The following is an 18,485-nucleotide window of genomic DNA, read 5'->3' as shown; positions in this document are numbered from 1 at the left end:
AGTTTGGGGTGATCTGACAGCCTCGCTGCCCAACGCTGCAGATCCAGGCAGGGGCTTGTCTCTTAGTGTCTCCCCCCCCCCACGCCCGCCCCGAGTTTTTTCTTTTAAAATAGAACAAAGGAAAGACGGAGGGGGGAAAAAACCCTGCAAAGGACAAGATCCAGCGAAAACGGATCAATGGAACAGATTCCCTTCCGGGTTTCCCTTGCCGGGGTATATATATATATATATATATATATCCTTCTTGCAGCTCAGGAAAATAATTTTTTTTTGCAGAGGGGATCCCTCCCTCGCCTTGGACTTTGAAATCAGAGTGGCTGGTCCCCAGGATCCTCTTTAGTGGGGGAACCCTTGGGGATCTGGTGGAGAAGCTGCAGCTTGGGCGCTGGGCGTGGGCGCCCCCTGCTGGACACTGCTGGAGAATGGCTGCCCAATGACTCCGGGTTCCAATCCGGTTCTGCGGCCAGCATGGAGAAGACTTACTCGCTGACCGCCCACTACGATGAGTTCCAAGAAGTAAAATACGTCAGCAAGTACAGCAGCAGTGGGGCTCTGCCTAACGGGTTCAACTTGCAGCTGGGCACCGCCGGGACCAAGAAGCCACGCTGCGGCCTGCCGCGCTGGAGCCGAAGGGAGATCTGCCTGCTCTCTGGCTTAGTCTTTGCAGCAGGCTTGTGTGTCATCTTGGGTTGCATCCTGGTGCTCAAGTATCTGGCTTTGGACCAGGCTGCCTACTGCTTGGAAGGTTGCCAAGAACGCCGGGCTTTTACCAAGGCTTCTCGGTTCATTGCCACCAACATTGACCCCACCATTGACCCCTGCAAAGATTTCTACTCCTTCGCCTGTGGTGGCTGGCTGCGCCGGCACGGCATTCCGGAGGACAAGCTGATCTACGGCACCATTGCCGCCATCGGCGAGCAGAACGAGGAGAAGTTGCAGCGGTTGCTTCAACAGCCCGTGCGGCGTCCCTACCAGGCTTCGGCTGAGCGGAAAGTCAAGGAGTTTTTCCGTTCCTGCCTGGACATGAGGGAGATTGACCGGCTGGGGGCCTGGCCGATGCTGGAGGTCATTGAGGACTGTGGAGGATGGGATATGGGGGCCCTGGGTAGGCAAGGCCAGTGGGACTTCGACGAGCTGCTCTACAAGACGCAGGGGGTCTACAGCACCACGGTCTTCTTCGCCTTGACGGTCAACCTGGACAGCAAGAATTCGTCCCGCTACGTCATCCGGGTAAGTTAATGCTGTGGGTTGGGACCGCGCCCCGTGGGATCTGACAGCCACCGTGGGTGGTGGATCAGGAGAAGAAAGAGGGGGGAAAGAAGGGAGGACCCAGAACTCTGGGGGATCAAGTGAGTCCGTAGGTCTCTTGGATATATTGGGGATCCCCATCCCCATGGCAAGGACACCAAAGCCATCTTTGAATGCAGCCAAACCTCAGTCTGAAAGGACTAGCTGGGTCTTTCTCAATTTTAAGATGTCTGGACTTCAACTCCCAGAATTCCCCAGCCAGCTTGGCTGGCTGGGGAATTCTGGGATTTGAAGTCCAGACATCTTAAAATTGCTGAGGTTGAGAAACACTGGTCTAGCCATTTGGATCTCTTGAGAACTATGTCGACCTCTAGTGGCTGTTCTGTGAAGTGCACCTGATGGTTGCGTGCATAATATTCTGATTTCCCGCTTTCATCCACGACTCCTCCGTGTGTTGGGAACATACGGAAGCAGCTGTGAATGCAGATCCTCTTCTATTTATACAGCTCTTTGTTCCTTTAGCGTTGATTTTTTTCAATGCACTCTGAACTCGCCCCCTGCTTTCTTCCCATCGAAAAACCAACTCGTCACTTTTTGATAGGTGATCGGTCCAGAAAGCTGCGGTTATTCTCTTCCCAGCAGTTAGAAACGGCCTTCTCTTCCAACATGGGCAAAAAGACGCACCCCTTCCCACATATATGTCCACAGGGAAGAGGCACTGGGTAGTGCGGGGGAGGGAAGCGATATCACGTATGTCATCACATCATTGTGATTTTTAGCAACCGTCTATGCATTTGTCATTACAACTGGGCGAAAAAAAACACACCAGCAGATGTTTTGAAGCCAGACCAAAGGGGCCAACACACCAAATCTCTTGTTTTTTTGTCTGCCTCTCGGGGAAAACCATTCGTCTGCCGTGTCAGGAGTTCAATTTTCTCAATATTGATGATCCCCAGATGCGAAAACGGGGTCCCTTGGCTCCTAGACGGCTCCGTCTCCTTCGGGGAGTATTCAAAGCCCCAGGATCATATTGCGTTATTTAATGAATTTATTTTCCACGGGCTCATGGACCGCTTCACCGTCGCAAACGGCTCTCGGTGGCATTCATCCCTGCCTCGGCGACGGCGCTGCGCACGGTGGCGTCAAATGAAAACAAATCAAGAATATTGTGCAAACTCCGGCACTCTGATGCATCTGAGTTCCAACGATAATCCCTTTGTCCCCAAGCAGATTCTCCCAATTTGAAATCCTCCAGATGTTGTCCAACTGCCGCTGGCAGCCTCGTTGTGTGACAGATTGTCAGGATGCAAAACGGGGGGGGGGGGGGCGGGGAGCTGACTTTTATGATTCCAGGGGTCTGAAATTGCATTTCTAACTCTTAGTAACCCTATCTTCCGTCCTGGAAGGTTACGCAGTCCAAACTCACCACCATCGTAACCCAGAGGCACAGCTCTTGTTAACACTGCTGGGAGAGGTTTGTGTAGGAAGAAATTTTGTTTTGTTTTGTTTCGCAAACCAGCCGCTGGCACGGATGCCCCTTCCCTTGCGGTTCTGCGGTGAAAATCTCGAGAGTCTGCAAGAGTCGAGGGTAGATTTGCCCCGAGTGGGGTTTAAGGGCAACCCCTCTGCCCTTCAAACCTTGTGCCCCTTTGCAGGACCAGAGAATCAATCTTCCAGCGCAAAGCTGGGTTTTGTGCAGATTGAATGCAGACAATGGCGGGCTTTTGTTGCCCGGAGATGGTTGTTTACAGGTGGGAAAGTCAAGCTATTTCAGGTGAAGGGAAATAGAAAAGGGTCTTTTTTTAAGTTTGCCCCCCCCCCTTAGTGCTAGATCCGAGAGATTTGAAAAGATCAGCGGCCTTCTGAAATGCAACACGTCCTTGGATCAACAACACACTGAGACCGTTGTGATTTTCCCATCATTTGCTATGATGGCAGCTTAGAGGGAAGCAGAGGCAGCTCAACCATATAAAACAGGCAAGAAAGAGGTTTTTTTATTATTATTATTATGGGCAGCTGATCACGTCTCCCACTGGGTTTAACCCGGCGATTGAATGGTGTGCGCACAATGCCTCCAGTTTTTAGTTAACTGTACGGTCTCCGTTTGCGGAGTACGCAAGCTCCCAATTCTGCCACCCAGGTTTTAAACCTGAGATTAATGACAGGCTTATTTATCAATTAAGCATCGATCTCCTTGTTAAAGTTGACCAGGTTTTAAAAAAAGAGAGAGAGATTTGCTGACATTGAACGTAATTTCTAAGTTACAGAGCAGCGTTGCCTGGAAACTTTGAAGACAGGTGGATTTCAGTGCTGGCTGCGGAATTCCGGCAGTTCAAATCCATGCTTGCTGGCTGGGGAATTCTGGGAGTCGAAGTCTGCCCATCTTAAAGTTGCCGAGTTTGGGAAACATTGTTCCATGATGATGGAGGACCTGTCTAATAAATTGAAGCATACTAGCTAGGGAATTCTGGGAGTTGAAATCCATGCATGCTGGCTGGGGAATTCTGGGAGCTGAATTCCATGCATGCTGGCTGGGGAATTCTGGGAGCTGAAGTCCGTCGGTCTTAAAAGTTGCTGAGTTTGGGAAACACTCTTCTAGAATGACGGAAGCTCTGTCTAACTGAAGCATATTAGCTGGGGAATTGTGGGAGTTGAGGTTCTGCCATTAAACAGCAGTGATGTCCATCAGACTGCACTCTTAACATTGACGGGCTGTGCAAACCCCATTCTTGTGCGAGACTCTGCAGCAGGGGTCTTCAAACGTGGCCCTTTTAGGACTTGTGGACTTCAACACACGTGTGCCTGGCTGAGGAATTCTGGGAGTTGAAGTCCACAAGTCAAAAAAGGGCCAAGTTTGAAGACCCCCTGCTCTACAGTCTACGGAGTCATCCAGGTCACGGTTGACCCAAAGTTGCTTTTTCAGAAGTCAACTGGATTCCTCCGCTCTCCACCATTCAGTCAGGACTGCAGAAGCTTCTTGGACGAGAAGCATCCAAGAAGCGTCTTCAAGGGGGAAAAAAAACAGAAGTCCGGCTGCCTCTTGAAAAAGCACCTTTGGAGCTCTCAGCTCTACAATAGCCCTCTGTGGTATATCTATTTATTTTTCAAATATTCTAAATCTGTCGGCCAACGTTGGAGTCTGTTTGCAGGCTGATTCTGCCCACTGCTGGCAGTTCGATCCTGACCAGGCTCAAGGTTGACTCACTCTTCCATCCTTCCGAGGTCGGCAAAATCAGGACCCAGATGGTTGGGGGCAAGAGGCTGACTCTGTAAACCGCTTAGAGAGGGGCTGTAAAGCACTGCGAAGCGGTATATAAGTCTAAGGGCCAGGGCTATTGCTACCCATCTTAAACTCAGCATTCAGATTGCTAAATTTTGCAGAGAAGAGAACCGTATTAGAAGCAGTTCCAGGATTCCTGGCAAACCGAAAGCATTTTATTTTATTTTTCCTCTCGAAGATTGTTCAGTCTCAGCTCTGCCATAATTTTCTCTCCAGCCTTGAGTATATTGGTTGGTTTTTCTCCCATCTGGATTGAGTCTCACCCTCCTAAATTAGATTTCTACCTAGTTACAAAGGCATTATTGTCAGTAATAACCAACTTATACAAACCATATTATAGGAAACATAACACAGCGTAAAAGGAGACGTGAAAGCAAAAGCAGGTGAAAAACCAGGAAAAAGGGCGGGGAGGAAAACAAGAGATTAAATGGATAAATTTTAAAAACTCGGAGAAAGGAACGGAAAAAAAAAGAGGAATGGAATATCCTGGGATTTCACGATATTCCTCCATCAGAAATGTTTCATTCTGAAGCTGGGTCTGAAAATCACTACAGTTCAAATCTTAAGTCCTGAATTCAATCAAAGGTTTACGGAACAACATCCGATCTAGTGGATTCTATTACCATAAAGCTCGAAAGCTGGCAAATTTTGTTCATTTTTCTCACAGATGCAGTATCACCTTTTTTTTTGCGGTAGTCCTGGGTGATATTTTTCACGGTTCTTCCTAGACAGATAAATTCCAGATATTTGCCATATAGTTTTTAACACGTTGGAATTGCGATTTCCCTACGTGGACTTCAATTCCCAGAATACACCAGCCAGCCTTCAGCTGTCAGCTGCTGTCCCCGGATGCCCCGCCCCCTTCCCCGTGGCCCTAAGGTCATTTTAGCAGGGAGCATCTCTGCTTGGGAGGGAATGCTGGATTTTGTAGTCCAAAGTACCGCTTAGTTCTTGACTTACATTTATTTATTTTATTTTTAATTCCATTTATATCCCGCCCTTCTCCGAAGACTCAGGGCGGCTTACAAGCTTAGCAGTAGCCTTCATTCTATGTATATGCCTGCTTATTAGGGCTTTCACACACACCCCAAGCGGCATTATTACAAAGTCAGCTTAATTGCCCCCAACAATCTGGGTCCTCATTTTACCTACCTCGGAAGGATGGAAGGCTGAGTCAACCTTGAGCCTGGTGGGACTCGAACCTGCACTAATTGCAGGCAGCTGGTGTTACTTAAGGAGGCATTAGCCCACTGCTCCACCAAGGCTCTTAGTTACAACAACCCTGAAAAAAAGTGACTTTTGTTCTTCAGACTGATGACCGTTGGAAGCAGGGTCACCTGATCAAAATTCGGCTGCTTGGCAGCTGACTCGCATTTATGACGGTCCCAGGGTCAGGGTGTCGATCCCCTTTGGCAACCTTGCGACAAGCCAAGTCAAAGAGGAAGCCAGATTCACTTAACAACAATGTTACTAACTGAACAACTGCAGCGAGGCGCTTAGCCAGTGTGGCAAAAAAAGGTCGTTAAGTGGGGCAAAACTCATTTAACAATTGTCTTGCTTAGCAACGGAAATCTTAGGCTCCGTTGTGGTCGTACATCAAGGTCTACCTGTGTTAATAACGTTAGTAATATATATATTAACATCACCACCAGTTATAGTTCCACTGATAACATTCGGGTTTACCACAAGACCTGTTCAGTGGGACCTTGATTTCACAAGACACACAAGCACACAAACACACACAAACAAATATGCTTAGCAGACTTTGTCTGCAGCCAGCCAAATTTTTACCCATTCATTCTGTCTCTTGTACTCCAGACAAGACAGTTACATTTATATTAATTTTACATCACTCTCAGTGATTTACATCCCGTGCATAATAACCCAATTACATAAATGATGCAAATTACACATTTGCTGGATCTGTTGACATCCCTTGCTAAATGACACCCCTTACACAACGGCAGAGCCCCAAATGATGTAATTTGCAATTTAACGGATATTTGGGAACGAACCGAGGCCTTGACTGTTAAAGGATGGGTATTCACTGTAGCTGCTTAGGGGGCTCTGCGGGCATGGGAGGGTCAAAAAAGTCAAGATGGCGGCCAGATATTCTGAAACCTGCACATACAGCCAGTGTTTTCGGCTCCTGGGAAGCTGAATTTTTTAAAAATAATAATTTTATGCCATTGATTTTTTTTTCTTTAGCGCAGGCATGGAGCTTTTCTGATTGCAGGAACGGGGGTGGGGGGGAGGGAAAAAAAACCCACAGAAGTACAGCTGCTGGAATATACAGCTGCAAATTTATCTGTGGTTTTTTGTATTATTCTTATTCAAGAACAATTTAGAAATCCCTGCAGCTCCAGCAGGGTGTCGGTGTGTTGACAATAGTGAAAAATATGTGAAAGCTAAGAAACCGGTGGGACGTGTGTGTGTGTGTGTGTCTCCTGTATCTGAACGGCAATTATGAAGACAATTGCGACTTGATTTCAGAGGATCGAGGTTTAAAAACACAGAAAAATCTGGTTTTTGCAGCACTCCGTTCAGGGATGAAACTTTGGACATGACCTGCTAAGACATCATACACCCCCCCACCCACCTCCCCCAGCTCTACTTTCTGGCAGTGTAATTCTCAGCCAACTTGACGGAGGGTTGGGGGATGATGGGATTTTGAGTCATTGCATCTGGAGGATTGCTACTCAGCATTGATCCTTGGACAACAGAATGGAAAAGTGCAATGGCAAAATGTGAGTTCGGTCTTTACGCAACACCCGCTCTTCTTGGCAAGTTTAAAATGCCTGGACTTCAAGGTCCAGAATTCCCTATTCAGCACGATGACTAGGGGATTCTGGGAGTTGAAGTCCACACAGTGTTCTGTTCCAGCCTACGACCGGCCCTGTTTGAATGTCAGGGACAACCCCTTTTTATAGTCAACAGGCTGGAAAAACCCAACCAAATTTATTTACAAAGAAATCAAAAGTCCAAACAAGAGTTAAACAGGAATAACAGACCAGGACTCTAACAGAAGATCTTCAAACAGTTGCCTTCAGCAACCAGCACCTCCCACACCTTCCCCTTTTATCAGCAGTCCCAAGGCGTGGCTTCTCATTGCCTCCTTCTCCTCTCACCAAGTTGCCTCATTGCCTTTCTCTGTTCTGCTCTGCTGGATTGCCTCCTGCTCCTAGCGTCCCTGAATAGATCCAGCTGTGAATCATCTACGTCCAATACCTTGTGCTCACACGGCTGAGTCTGATGAGGAACATGACGGGAGGGCCCAGGCTGAGAGTCCTGGAATGCATCAGAGCTTCCCTCTGACAACAAAGGCTCTCCAAACCCCTCCTCCTCCTCCTCTTCAGAATCATCAGACTCAGCTGCCGGTACCACAGGCTGACGCTGAATCACAACACACAGGCTGGCTGATGAATACTTGAACATGTCCACGCATCTGAAATCTCTGAGAAACACTGCGCTACACAAAGGCCACAACACGCATCAGATATCTTGCCAGTACACAATCATGTTATGTACTATACAACTAGTCCTTGACTTACAACAGTTGGTTTAGTGACCATTCAAAGTTACAGCAGCACTGGAAAAAGTTACCTGTGACGGTTTTTTACACAACTGTTGCAGCAACCCCGCGATCGCGCGACCCAAATTCAGATGCTTGGCAGCTGACTCATACTTATGACGGTCGCAGTGTCCCGGGGTCCTTTTGCGACCACCTGACAAGCAAAGTCAATGGGGGAAGCCAGATTCTTTTAATAACCGTGTGACTAATTTAACAAATGCAGTGATTCACTTAACAACCGTGGCAAGGAAGGTCGTAAAATGGGCCAAAACTCACTTAACAAGTGTCTTGCTTGGCAACAGAAATTTTGGGCTCAGTTGTGGTCGTAGGTTGAGGACTCCCTGTATCCGTTAAAATATTTGATTGCGTTTGTGCAATGAATTTTGCTTACTGAACAAAACCATTTTTTCGGTTTAACATCATACCCTCAAGTAGCAAAAGAGGCGAACTGGCTAAGCTACTTAACGAAACCTAACCAAGCTTAGCCCTAACTAAATTTGCGGTGTTGTGTGAGTGGAGATGCTAAATCCTTACCCTACCTGGTGAAGGCTGTTGTGAGAACACGAGCCTTTTGTCTAAACTTAAGCAGGGGTCTCCAAACTTGGCAACTTTTAAGACTTGTGGACTTCAACTCCCAGAATTCCCCAGCCACCCATGCCTTTTTTTATTTTCCTCTTGCCTCCTCTAAGTGGAGAGATTGCATAGGAAGGGATTATAAGAGAGGAAGCTATGCTGGCTGGGGAATTCCGGGAGCTGAAGAATTCTCGGAGTTGAAGTCCACAAGTCATAAAAGAGCTGAGGTCCGCAAGTCTTAAAGTCCGCAAGTTTGGAGACCCCTTGGTTTAAAGCTCTAAATTCTCCATTTAAGCTTAGTTCTACGCTTTCTCCTCCTTACCATCTTTCTAAAATGCAGAGTGGCAAAACAGTGGTATTTCGAATATGCGCGGAGATGCTCTCCGCTGTCCCAGGACGGAATTATTGCTTCAAGCAAGGAAGTCCAAGGCCCAGTGCGAGGAGCCTCCCTGTGTGCGTTTGTGTGCGTTCAAAATTTGCAAAACTGCCCAGGGAAACAGCAAGAGCATTGTTGGAAAAAAATCTAATAAGAAAACCGGCATCTGTGTTTGTGCAGCCTATTGTCAGAGGGATAATGTGGTGGTGCCAACTCAATCCGAGGTTGCACAAGAATGAATAAAGATGAAATCCAGACACCTCGGAGGAAAGAAGCATGATTTATTCCCCAAAGCAAAGAGATTTGCCTGTAGGGGGGGAGCTACAGCAAAATGGGGTACAGCAATGCCGTTTTATAGGGGAGCTTGTCTTGGATGTGGAAGTGTGTGCGTGCTGATTCTAGGCTAGGGTGACCTTTGAGGAGTGTGGGTGTGTGTACCTGTTGAATCCCAGAGAAGGGGTCGATTAAATCAAATGAGGTGAATTGGGTCCCTTCGTTTGATCTCTGAGCATTATGTTTACAGTGTGTTCATTAAGTTTGGCATGTTTGTGTGTGTTTCCAATTTGAAATGGGTGTTTAATTAATCCTGGCGTTTGTGTAAGTTTAAAGCAGGGGTCTTCACACTTGGCCCTTTCGTGACTTGTGGACTTCAACTCCCAGAATTCCTCAGCCAGGCACACGTGTGTTGAAGTCCACGTGCTAAAAGGGCCATGTTTGAAGACCCCTGCTACAGAGTTTCGCACAAGATTGGGGTTTGCACAGCCCATTTCATTCCTTTTCCATAGTCTATTCTATTCATTTTTTCTATTCTATTCTGTTCTGTTCTGTTCTGTTCTGTTCTATTCTATTCTATTCTATTCTATTCTATTCTATTCTATTCTATTCTATTCTATTCTATTCTCTATTCTATTCTCTATTCTCTATTCTCTATTCTATTCTCTATTCTATTCCATTCTATAATCTATAGTTATTCTATTCTATTCTATTCTATTCTATTCTATTCTATTCTATTCTATTCTATTCTATTCTATTCTATTCTATTCTATTCTATTCTATTCTATTCTATTCTATACTCTATACTCTATACTCTATACTCTATTCTATTTTATATTCTATAGTTATTCTATTCTATTCTATTCTATTCTCTATTCTATTTTCTATTCTCTATTCTCTAATCTCTATTCTCTATTCTATTATCTATTCTCTATTCTATTCTCTACTCTATTCCATTCTATAATCTATAGCTGTTCTATTCTATTCTATTCTATTCTATTCTATTCTATTCTATTCTATTCTATTCTATTCTATTCTATTCTATTCTATTCTATTCTATTCTATTCTATTCTATTCATTCTTTATTCTATTCTGTTCTATTCTATTCTATTCTGTTCTATTCATTCTTTATTCTATTCTGTTCTATTCTATTCTATTCTACTCTACTCTACTCTACTCTACTCTACTCTACTCTACTCTACTCTACTCTACTCTACTGTTCTCTATTTTTTTCTATATTCTATTCCATTCTATATTCTATAGTTATTCTATCTATTCTGTTGTGTTCTGTTCTGTTCTATTCTAATTCTAATTCTATTCAATACAGTGCTGCAAGGTTGTTTTGAGAGCGCTGAGGTATAGGACAGGTAATGGGTCATCCTCAGGGCGCAAGGACCTTGGAGTCAGCCTGGAACTGGCTTCAGAGGGAGCCCATCTCATCTCTGGAGATGATCCCCCTCCCTAATTCCCATGCGGTTACAGTAGAAGCAAAAGCATGCAAAGAATGCTCTCTCTCCCCCCCCAAGAGCCTCCTCCCGCCCCCTCTGCCTGAGTGACAGGGCACCCAAAAGGGGACCTGACGCTTATATATCAATTTATAAATTCTTCCCACCCAGTTTCAGGGGGTCAGTGGGAGAAGCCAGCCAGGGCATCGGGAACAAAGAGGCGGCAGGCAGCCCAAACGAGCCATAAATCCAGAGATTTATGGAATCTGGATTCCGCCTTCCACTCGGCCTCCCTTTGTGACGGAGCTTCTCTCCATCCAGCGGATGGGGCTGACACTTTATTTTTTTAAGGGTTTGATATTTTTTTCCTGGATTGATTAGCCTGTCCCAGATTTTTCAGAGGTTCCTTAAATCACTGCTCTATCGGAACAGCTCTTGAGGTGGGTAACTCAGGAGCAGGAGGAGGCGGGGGGGGGGCAAACGTTGTGCAATTCAAGCTGGAGTTTAAAACCTTTCTGGGCTGATTGCAAGAAGGCGTGCAAAGAAAAAAGGCTTGCCCCCAAGCAGACAAAGGCGTCAAAACGAAGCTTTCTCCTGAGGTTTCTGAACTAGGAAAAAAAAATCTCCTTTTTTCCTTCATTCCCCACCCCCACCCCCAAATAGAAACAACGTCCTTAGAAACAACGTCCTTGTCCGCGCTCCCAATCCAGAAAGGAAAAAAAAAAGAGTTGATCACCCTTGTGAAGGGTTGACACAAAGGCAATGATGTTGGTTGTGCTGATTGATAGGGCAAATGTGTGATAGGAGCCTTGCTGCTCTCCGAGCACGGTTGTTTTCCTGCAGATGTTTCACCAGAGAACATCATCAGTGCTAGAAGGGAGGGGGCTTGATGAGGAGGAGGGGGGAGGAAGAAGAAGAAGAAGAAGAAGAAGAAGAAGAAGAAGAAGAAGAAGAAGAAGAAGAAGAAGAAGAAGAAGAAGAAGAAGAAGAAGACTGTGGGGTCCTTGGTGCTCTCTGATCTTGGTCGTCTTCTTCCATATGTTTCATTACCCAACTAGGTAACATCATCAATCCTGAAAGGGAGTGGGGGGGAGGAGAAGGAGAAGGAGAAGGAGAAGGAGAAGGAGAAGGAGAAGGAGAAGGAGGAGAAGGAGAAGAAGAAGAAGAAGAAGAAGAAGAAGAAGAAGAAGAAGAAGAAGAAGAAGAAGAAGAAGAAGAAGAAGAAGAAGAAGAAGAAGAAGAAGAAGAAGAAGAAGAAGAAGACGACTGTGGGGTCCTTGGTGCTCTCTGATCTTGATCATCTTCTTGCAGATGTTTCATTACCCAGCTAGGTAACATCATCAATCCTAGAAGGGAGTGGGGTTGAGGAGGAGGAGAAATAATTTTGGGATTCTAGCTGGCTGGTGTATTCTGGGAGTTGAAGTTCAGAAGACTTAAAGTTGCCAAGTTAGCAGAGCCCTGCTTTAGACCGACCACCCTCCACTCTCCAGCCTCTGTTTGGAGAAAGGAGAACCTACCACTTGAGGTGGCAGCCCGTTCCTCCTGACATCTAGCCCAAAATTCCTCCCTTGGAAATTTACTCCATTGCCTCTGATCCTCTCTCTTGCCCTGCTGAACTTCCACTCTTCCAGCTGCAGTTAAAAGGCGCCGGAGCCGTCGCCTCCTTGCAAAGCTGGCAGCCTTTATTAGGGAGACACCCACCTTCCTTGATTTTTCCAAGGGAGGGCAATTTGTTGGGGTGTTCCTTTTGGCCCCCTGCCTCTCCCAAGACCCTCAAGCCCCTGAGCACCCAAATCCCCCCGCCCTCCTACGTCTTCCCCAAGAACCTTGCAGCCGTCTGGGTCCAATCGATTGCCGGTGGGGGGTGGGGGGGTTGGCGGCAGCCAGGCTGAGCGGTGCTGCCAGCTTGCCAGAAACCGACAGGGCCCAGCTTTGCTTGGGAGGAGATAAGAGCCTCACGTCAAGATGAATTGGCCTCAGCTGGCAGAGCAGGACCAGAAGAATCCTTTTGCAGATCATCATCATCAAAGATTAGGGCTTCCCACGTTTCTCTTTTGCGACTGTTTCTGGCAGCGAGGTGTGCCGCTTGGCCAGGTGGCAGCCTTCCCCCCCCTCCAATCATGGCCAGCTTTCAACCTTTGCAGACCGCTTCCCATCAATCTTGGCTACTTGTTGCCTGGGGAGGATGGGAGGTGGTTTCCCCCCCCCAACTCCTCTCGAGAGCCTGGGCTGGGCTGGGTTCCCATTGAGGTTAAGCTGTAGGTTTTTGTGGGGCGGGGGGGGGAGGGTGAAGGCAAGGTTGATTTTTTATCTCTGTTGACTAGGAAACTCGTGGCAAATCACTCGTCCTCTTGTTTTTGCCGATCCAGTGCTGGACTACTCCACGAGGTCGTTGTACGTCCTTGACTTAACAAGCGTTTGTTTAGCAACTCTTCAAAGTCACAACAGCACTGGGGGGGGGGAATGTGATTTATGACTGGCCATCACCCTTAATGACATAGCATAGCATCCCAACAATCAAGGGATCAAGATTCAGGCATTTGGCAATCAGAATGTGAATAGAATAGAACAGAATAAGAAATTAAATAGAAATAGAAATAGGATAGGATAGGATAGGATAGGATAGGATAGGATAGGATAGGATAGGATAGGATAGGATAGGATAGAAATAGAAATAGAAATTCGAATAGAATAGAAAACAGAATAGAATAGAAAATAGAATAGAATAGAATAGAATAGAATAGAATAGAATAGAATAGAATAGAATAGAATAGAATAGAATAGAATAGAATAGAATAGAATAGAATAGAATTAAATGGAATGGAGCTGGAATGGAATGGAAACAATGGAATGGAATGGAATGGAATGGAATCAAATAGAATAGAATAGAATAGAATAGAATAGAATAGAATAGAATAGAATAGAATAGAATAGAATAGAATAGAATAGAATAGAATAGAATAGAATAGAATAGAATAGAAAAGAAATAGAGCTGGAAGGGACCTTGGAGGTCTTCTAGTCCAGCCCCCTACTTAAAGCAGGAAACCCTGTACCATTTCACACAAATGGCTGTCCAGTCTCTTCTTAAAAACCTCCAGTGTTGGAGCATCCACAACTCCTGGAGTCAAGTCATTCCTCTGATGAATTGTTCTAACTCTCAGGAAATTCCTCCTTGATTCCAGGTTGCTTCTCTCCTCGATCAGTTCCCACCCGTTGCTTCTCGTCTTTGCCTTCAGGCGCTTTGGAGATTAGGTGGACCCCCGACTCTTCTTTGTGGCAGCTGCCCCCCCCCCTCAGATATTAGAACACTGCTATCATGTCACCCGCTGGGCCTTCTTTCATGAGGCTAGAGACATACCCGCAGGATTGCCCTGCCAAGCCGGCCAATGCTGAGACTCTCTGGATATGCCTCCATGGCGGTCTGTAAAGATGCACAAGAAGGGGCTGCTGGTAGTTTGAAGCAAGACCCAGGCACGAGAGGCGGGTGTTTTAATAAGTAAACACGGCGCGTTCCTCCTTCGCCTCTTCTCCCATTCACGACTCATTAATTCCTTAAAACACAGTAAGCACAGATCATTTTTATGTAATTCAGGCAGGCCGAACGTGGGCGCCTCGCCTGGTTCTGATAATTGAATCTCGCATTTCAAGTAAAGGGGGAAGCGTGGCCTCCCCTCACCCCCCCATCAGGCACCTGTGGCTTTTATGCGCCCGTCCCCTTGGAAGATGCGTGCGCGATGCTCCGTCTTGCTGCCACTGATCCACGGGCCTTTGTCTTCCCCCCCCACCCTCAGCCCCCAGTCTAGGCGCCTCTAAGGCCCGATTGCTCCGCAGCTCCGCGGTATTCCGCCTTTAATCAAGCATTCTTTTCACAATGCTGAGGCTCTCGGTTGAGGTTTTGCGTTTTGAACCCGAATCCGAGCCACTTCCCTCCCTCCCGTCTTTGCAGGCTCAATTCCCACCTGGCGATGTCAGCCGAGGTCCCGTTTTCTGACCTTGGGCTGTGTGCGTCCAGCAGTTTTCGCAACAGCTGCGTGAATCGAGCCGTCCGTCACACACGGACAGCGTCAGGGTTACGACAAATGGCGCAGTTGCACTCAAACGACAACGCTGGTGCAGGATGACCCGTATAGGGTAGGGAGCCTCCTCAGTGTGCAGCCCAAAGCAGAGCATGAGCAGCATGGATGCTGGTGGCACAGAAGACTTCTCGGCACCCCGGGGAGTGGCGGGGTGGCGTTGCAGGCTCCTGGGATGTGAGCAGAGCAGGAGGAGACAAGCGGTCCCGGCCAGTTCAGCGCAGATAAACTCTGCCTGGCCAACTCACCACAGAGCAACCCGCTGAGGGACGATTCCACATCAATTAAATTGTTTGAAATAATTAATAAAACTATGTTAGTTTTCATCACTTGCGTTTCATTTTGTCCCTCCTTTCGTGAATGCTTCTACTCCCACCATGTCTTCACTATTAGTGTAACTCTTGTCCTGCAATGAATTGGTCAGGGCGAGTTGGCTGCAGCAAGTTGGCCGCGGTGAGTTGGCGGCAGTGAGTTGGCCATGGTGAGATGGCCAGGGTGTTGGTGGTGGTGAATTGGCAGTGGTGAGTTGGCAGTGGTGAGTTAGCCCTGGTGAGTTGGTGGTGATGAGTTGGCAGCGGTGATTTGGCTGCAGTGAGTTGGCTACGGTGAGTTGGCAGTAGTGAGTTGGTGGTGGTGAGTTGGCAGTGGTGAGTTAGCCCTGGTGAGTTGGTGGTGATGAGTTGGCAGCAGTGAGTTGGCTGCAGTGAGATGGTGGCATTGAGCTGACGGTAGTGAGTTAGCCCTGGTGAGTTGGTGATGATGAGTTGGCCCTGGTGAGTTGGCAGCGGTGAGTTATTTATTTATTTATTTATTTATTTTATTGAATTTGTATACCGCCCTATTCCCATAGGACTCAGGGCGGTTTACAGGGCAGTTAAAACCATGAAATACAAAAATTAAAATCAATTAAAACAATTAAATTAAATTCAAGCCCCAAGAGTCAATCTAAAACCCAGTTCAATTAACAACTCCACAGTCTGGACCAAACAGATCAAAGAGCCAAGTTTTCAGGTCCCGGCGAAATGAGTGAAGGTCGGGGGCAGTCCTAAATTCCGTGGCTGCGGTGAGATGGTGGCGATGAATTGGCAGGAGTGAGTGGGTGGTAGTGAGTTGGTAGTGGTGAGTTACCCTTGGTGAGTTGTCCCTGGTGAGTTGTCCGCAGTGTGTTGTCCCTGGTGAGTTGTCGTAGACCCCGAGCCAGGCCAATTTTCGGCATTGGACCAGATCGATGGCAGCTGCCCCTCCAGAGGGGGGGGGGTGGAAATCCTTTGACATCTTCCAAGCACCGGAAGATGAACGGAGACAAGCGCCAATGATTGAAAGTGCATCTGACGGGCTGCAAAGATTGATCTCTCCTCAGGAAGCTGCTGTGGCTGCTGCCCCCATTAGCTGATTGCCTCTGGGTGTGGGGGGGGGCTTCCTTTGAAAGGCCTCCCGTAATGGGGAGGGGGCTGCCGAGGGTGGCTGTCAGCGAACAAAGTCACTCAAACCATGTGAGCCAGAATCAGAAGTGTCCTGTTGTTGCGTGTGTGTGTTTGTGTGTGTGTGTGTGTTTGTGTGTGTGTGTCCCTCTGCAAAATTTCACTCCTCCCTGTGTGAGAAATACGGGGACTCCTCGACCTTCAACACTTCATTTAGTGACTGTTCAAAGTGACAACGGCGCTGAAAAATGTGACTTGTGACCGTTTTTCCACAGTGACGACCTCTGCAGCATCCCCACGATCAGGTGATCGAAAATTCAGAGGCTGGGCAACTGACTCATATTTACGACGGCAGCAGCATCACAGGATCACGGTATGCCCTTTTGCGACCTTCTGACAGTCTAAAGTCAGTGGGGGGGAAGCCAGATTCACTTAACGACTGGGTTGCTAACTTATCACCTGCAGCGATTCGCTTAACAACCGGGCCAAGGAAGGTCGTTAAATGGGGCAAAACTCACTTAACCAAGGTCTCACTTAACCACAGAAATTTAGGGTTCAGTTGTGGTCATACGTTGAGGAAATGGGGCAAAACTCACTTAACCAAGGTCTCACTTAACCACAGAAATTTAGGGTTCAGTTGTGGTCATACGTTGAGGACTGCCTCACTGTGCGTCCCCTTTTCCGAAACACTTGCTGGCCACAACCGACTCCTTTGCACACACAAAAAACCGGAAGATCTGGATACGTTTAGAAAAGGTAATACTGGGAGTCCTCGACTTATGGCCACAACCGAGCCTCAAATTTCCCTTGCTGAGTGACATATTTGTTAAGGGAGTCATTGGACGAACTTTCTGGCCACCGTTGTTAAGCGAATCCTTGCAAGTTGTTACGTTAGCAACCCGGTCATTAAGGGAATCTGGCTTCCCCCTGTGGACTTTGCACGTCAGAAGGTCGTAAAAGGGGATCGCGTGACTGCGGGACTCTGAAACCGTCATAAATACGAGTCAGTTGCCAAGCGTCTGAATTTGGATTATGTGCTGCGATGGTCGTCAAGTGTGAAAAGCGACTGTAAGTCGTTTTTCCCCCCTGCCGTTGTAACTTCGAACGGACATTAAATGAACTCTTTCAACTCGAGGACTTACCTGTCTTGGTGGCCGGGTATTTTCCAAGTTTTTATCCGAAGCGTCTGGTGGGCGCCAGGTTGGAGACACCAGGCGTGCTGGTGCCGGCTCAGCTTTGCCTTCCTCTCCGCCGCTTCGTCATTTTGCATTGTGCTGCTCCCGTCCCCGTCCCATCTCCCTTCAATCAGCCGCGGGCATCTCTGTGCGTTGGCAGAGGGCAGGAAATGAAAAAAGCGGGGGGGGGGAACAAGCCCCCCCCCTTGCAGGGATCACGAAGCAGATTCACGGAGATAGGACAGAAGGGGAGGGTGGATCTCGGGGGGGGGGAGAGCAAATTCTCAGAGGAGGCTGCTTCTGGTACGGAGCAGGAGTCATTTTGCATCCATCCGTTATTCTATTCTGTTCTGTTCCGTTCTGTTCCATATTTTCTGTTCTGTTCTGTTCCATTCCGTTCCGTTCTGTTCTGTTCTGTAATTCTTCCTCTTCCTCTTCCTCTTCCTCTTCCTCTTCCTTCTCTCTCTTCTCTTCTCTTCTCTTCTCTTTCTCTTCTCTTCTCTTCTCTTCTCTTCTCTTCTCTCTCTTCCCTTCCCTTCCCTTCCCTTCCCTTCCCTTCTATTCCATTCCATTCCATAATTCTGTCCAATTCCTATTCTCTATTCAGGCATGTCAAACTGACATCATGAGACATCATGCAACATATTGCGACTTTTTCCCCGTTGCCGGCAATGGGGTGGGCGCTGTTTCAGTATGATGCATCCGGCCCAGAGGCCGGCAGTTTGACATGCCTATTCTATTCTATTCTATTCTGTAATTCTATATTGTAATCCTATCCTATCCTATCCTATCCTATCCTATCCTATCCTATCCTATCCTATCCTATCCTATCCTATCCTATCCTATCCTATCCTATCATTCTATTCTATTCTATTCTATTCTATTCTATTCATTTTCTTCATTCCATTCCTATTCTATTCTATTCTATTCTATTCTATTCTATTCTATTCTATTCTATTCTATTCTATTCTATTCTATTCTATTCTATTCCATTCCATTCTATTCTATTCTATTCTATTCTATTCTATTCTATTCTATTCTATTCTATTC

At 47.0% G+C, this 18,485-nt stretch overlaps 1 protein-coding gene across 2 annotated transcripts in view; it reads left to right on the top strand.

The window, feature by feature from the left end:
* Nucleotides 1-468: 468 nt before the first annotated feature.
* ECEL1 (endothelin converting enzyme like 1) overlaps nt 469-18,485 on the top strand; it is a gene marked incomplete at both ends in the record, with an annotated part of 57,231 nt that continues 39,214 nt past the window's right edge. For both annotated transcript variants that reach the window (XM_081329455.1, XM_081329454.1), the window contains one exon: nt 469-1,230. In XM_081329455.1, coding sequence (XP_081185581.1) covers nt 469-1,230 — 762 coding nt within the window. The remainder of the gene's footprint in view (nt 1,231-18,485) is intronic.

The sequence above is a fragment of the Vipera berus genome (genome assembly GCF_964194415.1).
Source record: "Vipera berus genome assembly, chromosome: 5".
Taxonomy (NCBI): Eukaryota; Metazoa; Chordata; class Lepidosauria; order Squamata; family Viperidae; genus Vipera; species Vipera berus.
The sequence above is the reverse complement of the archived record's forward strand: the minus strand, read 5'-3'. Positions and strand labels throughout refer to the sequence as shown.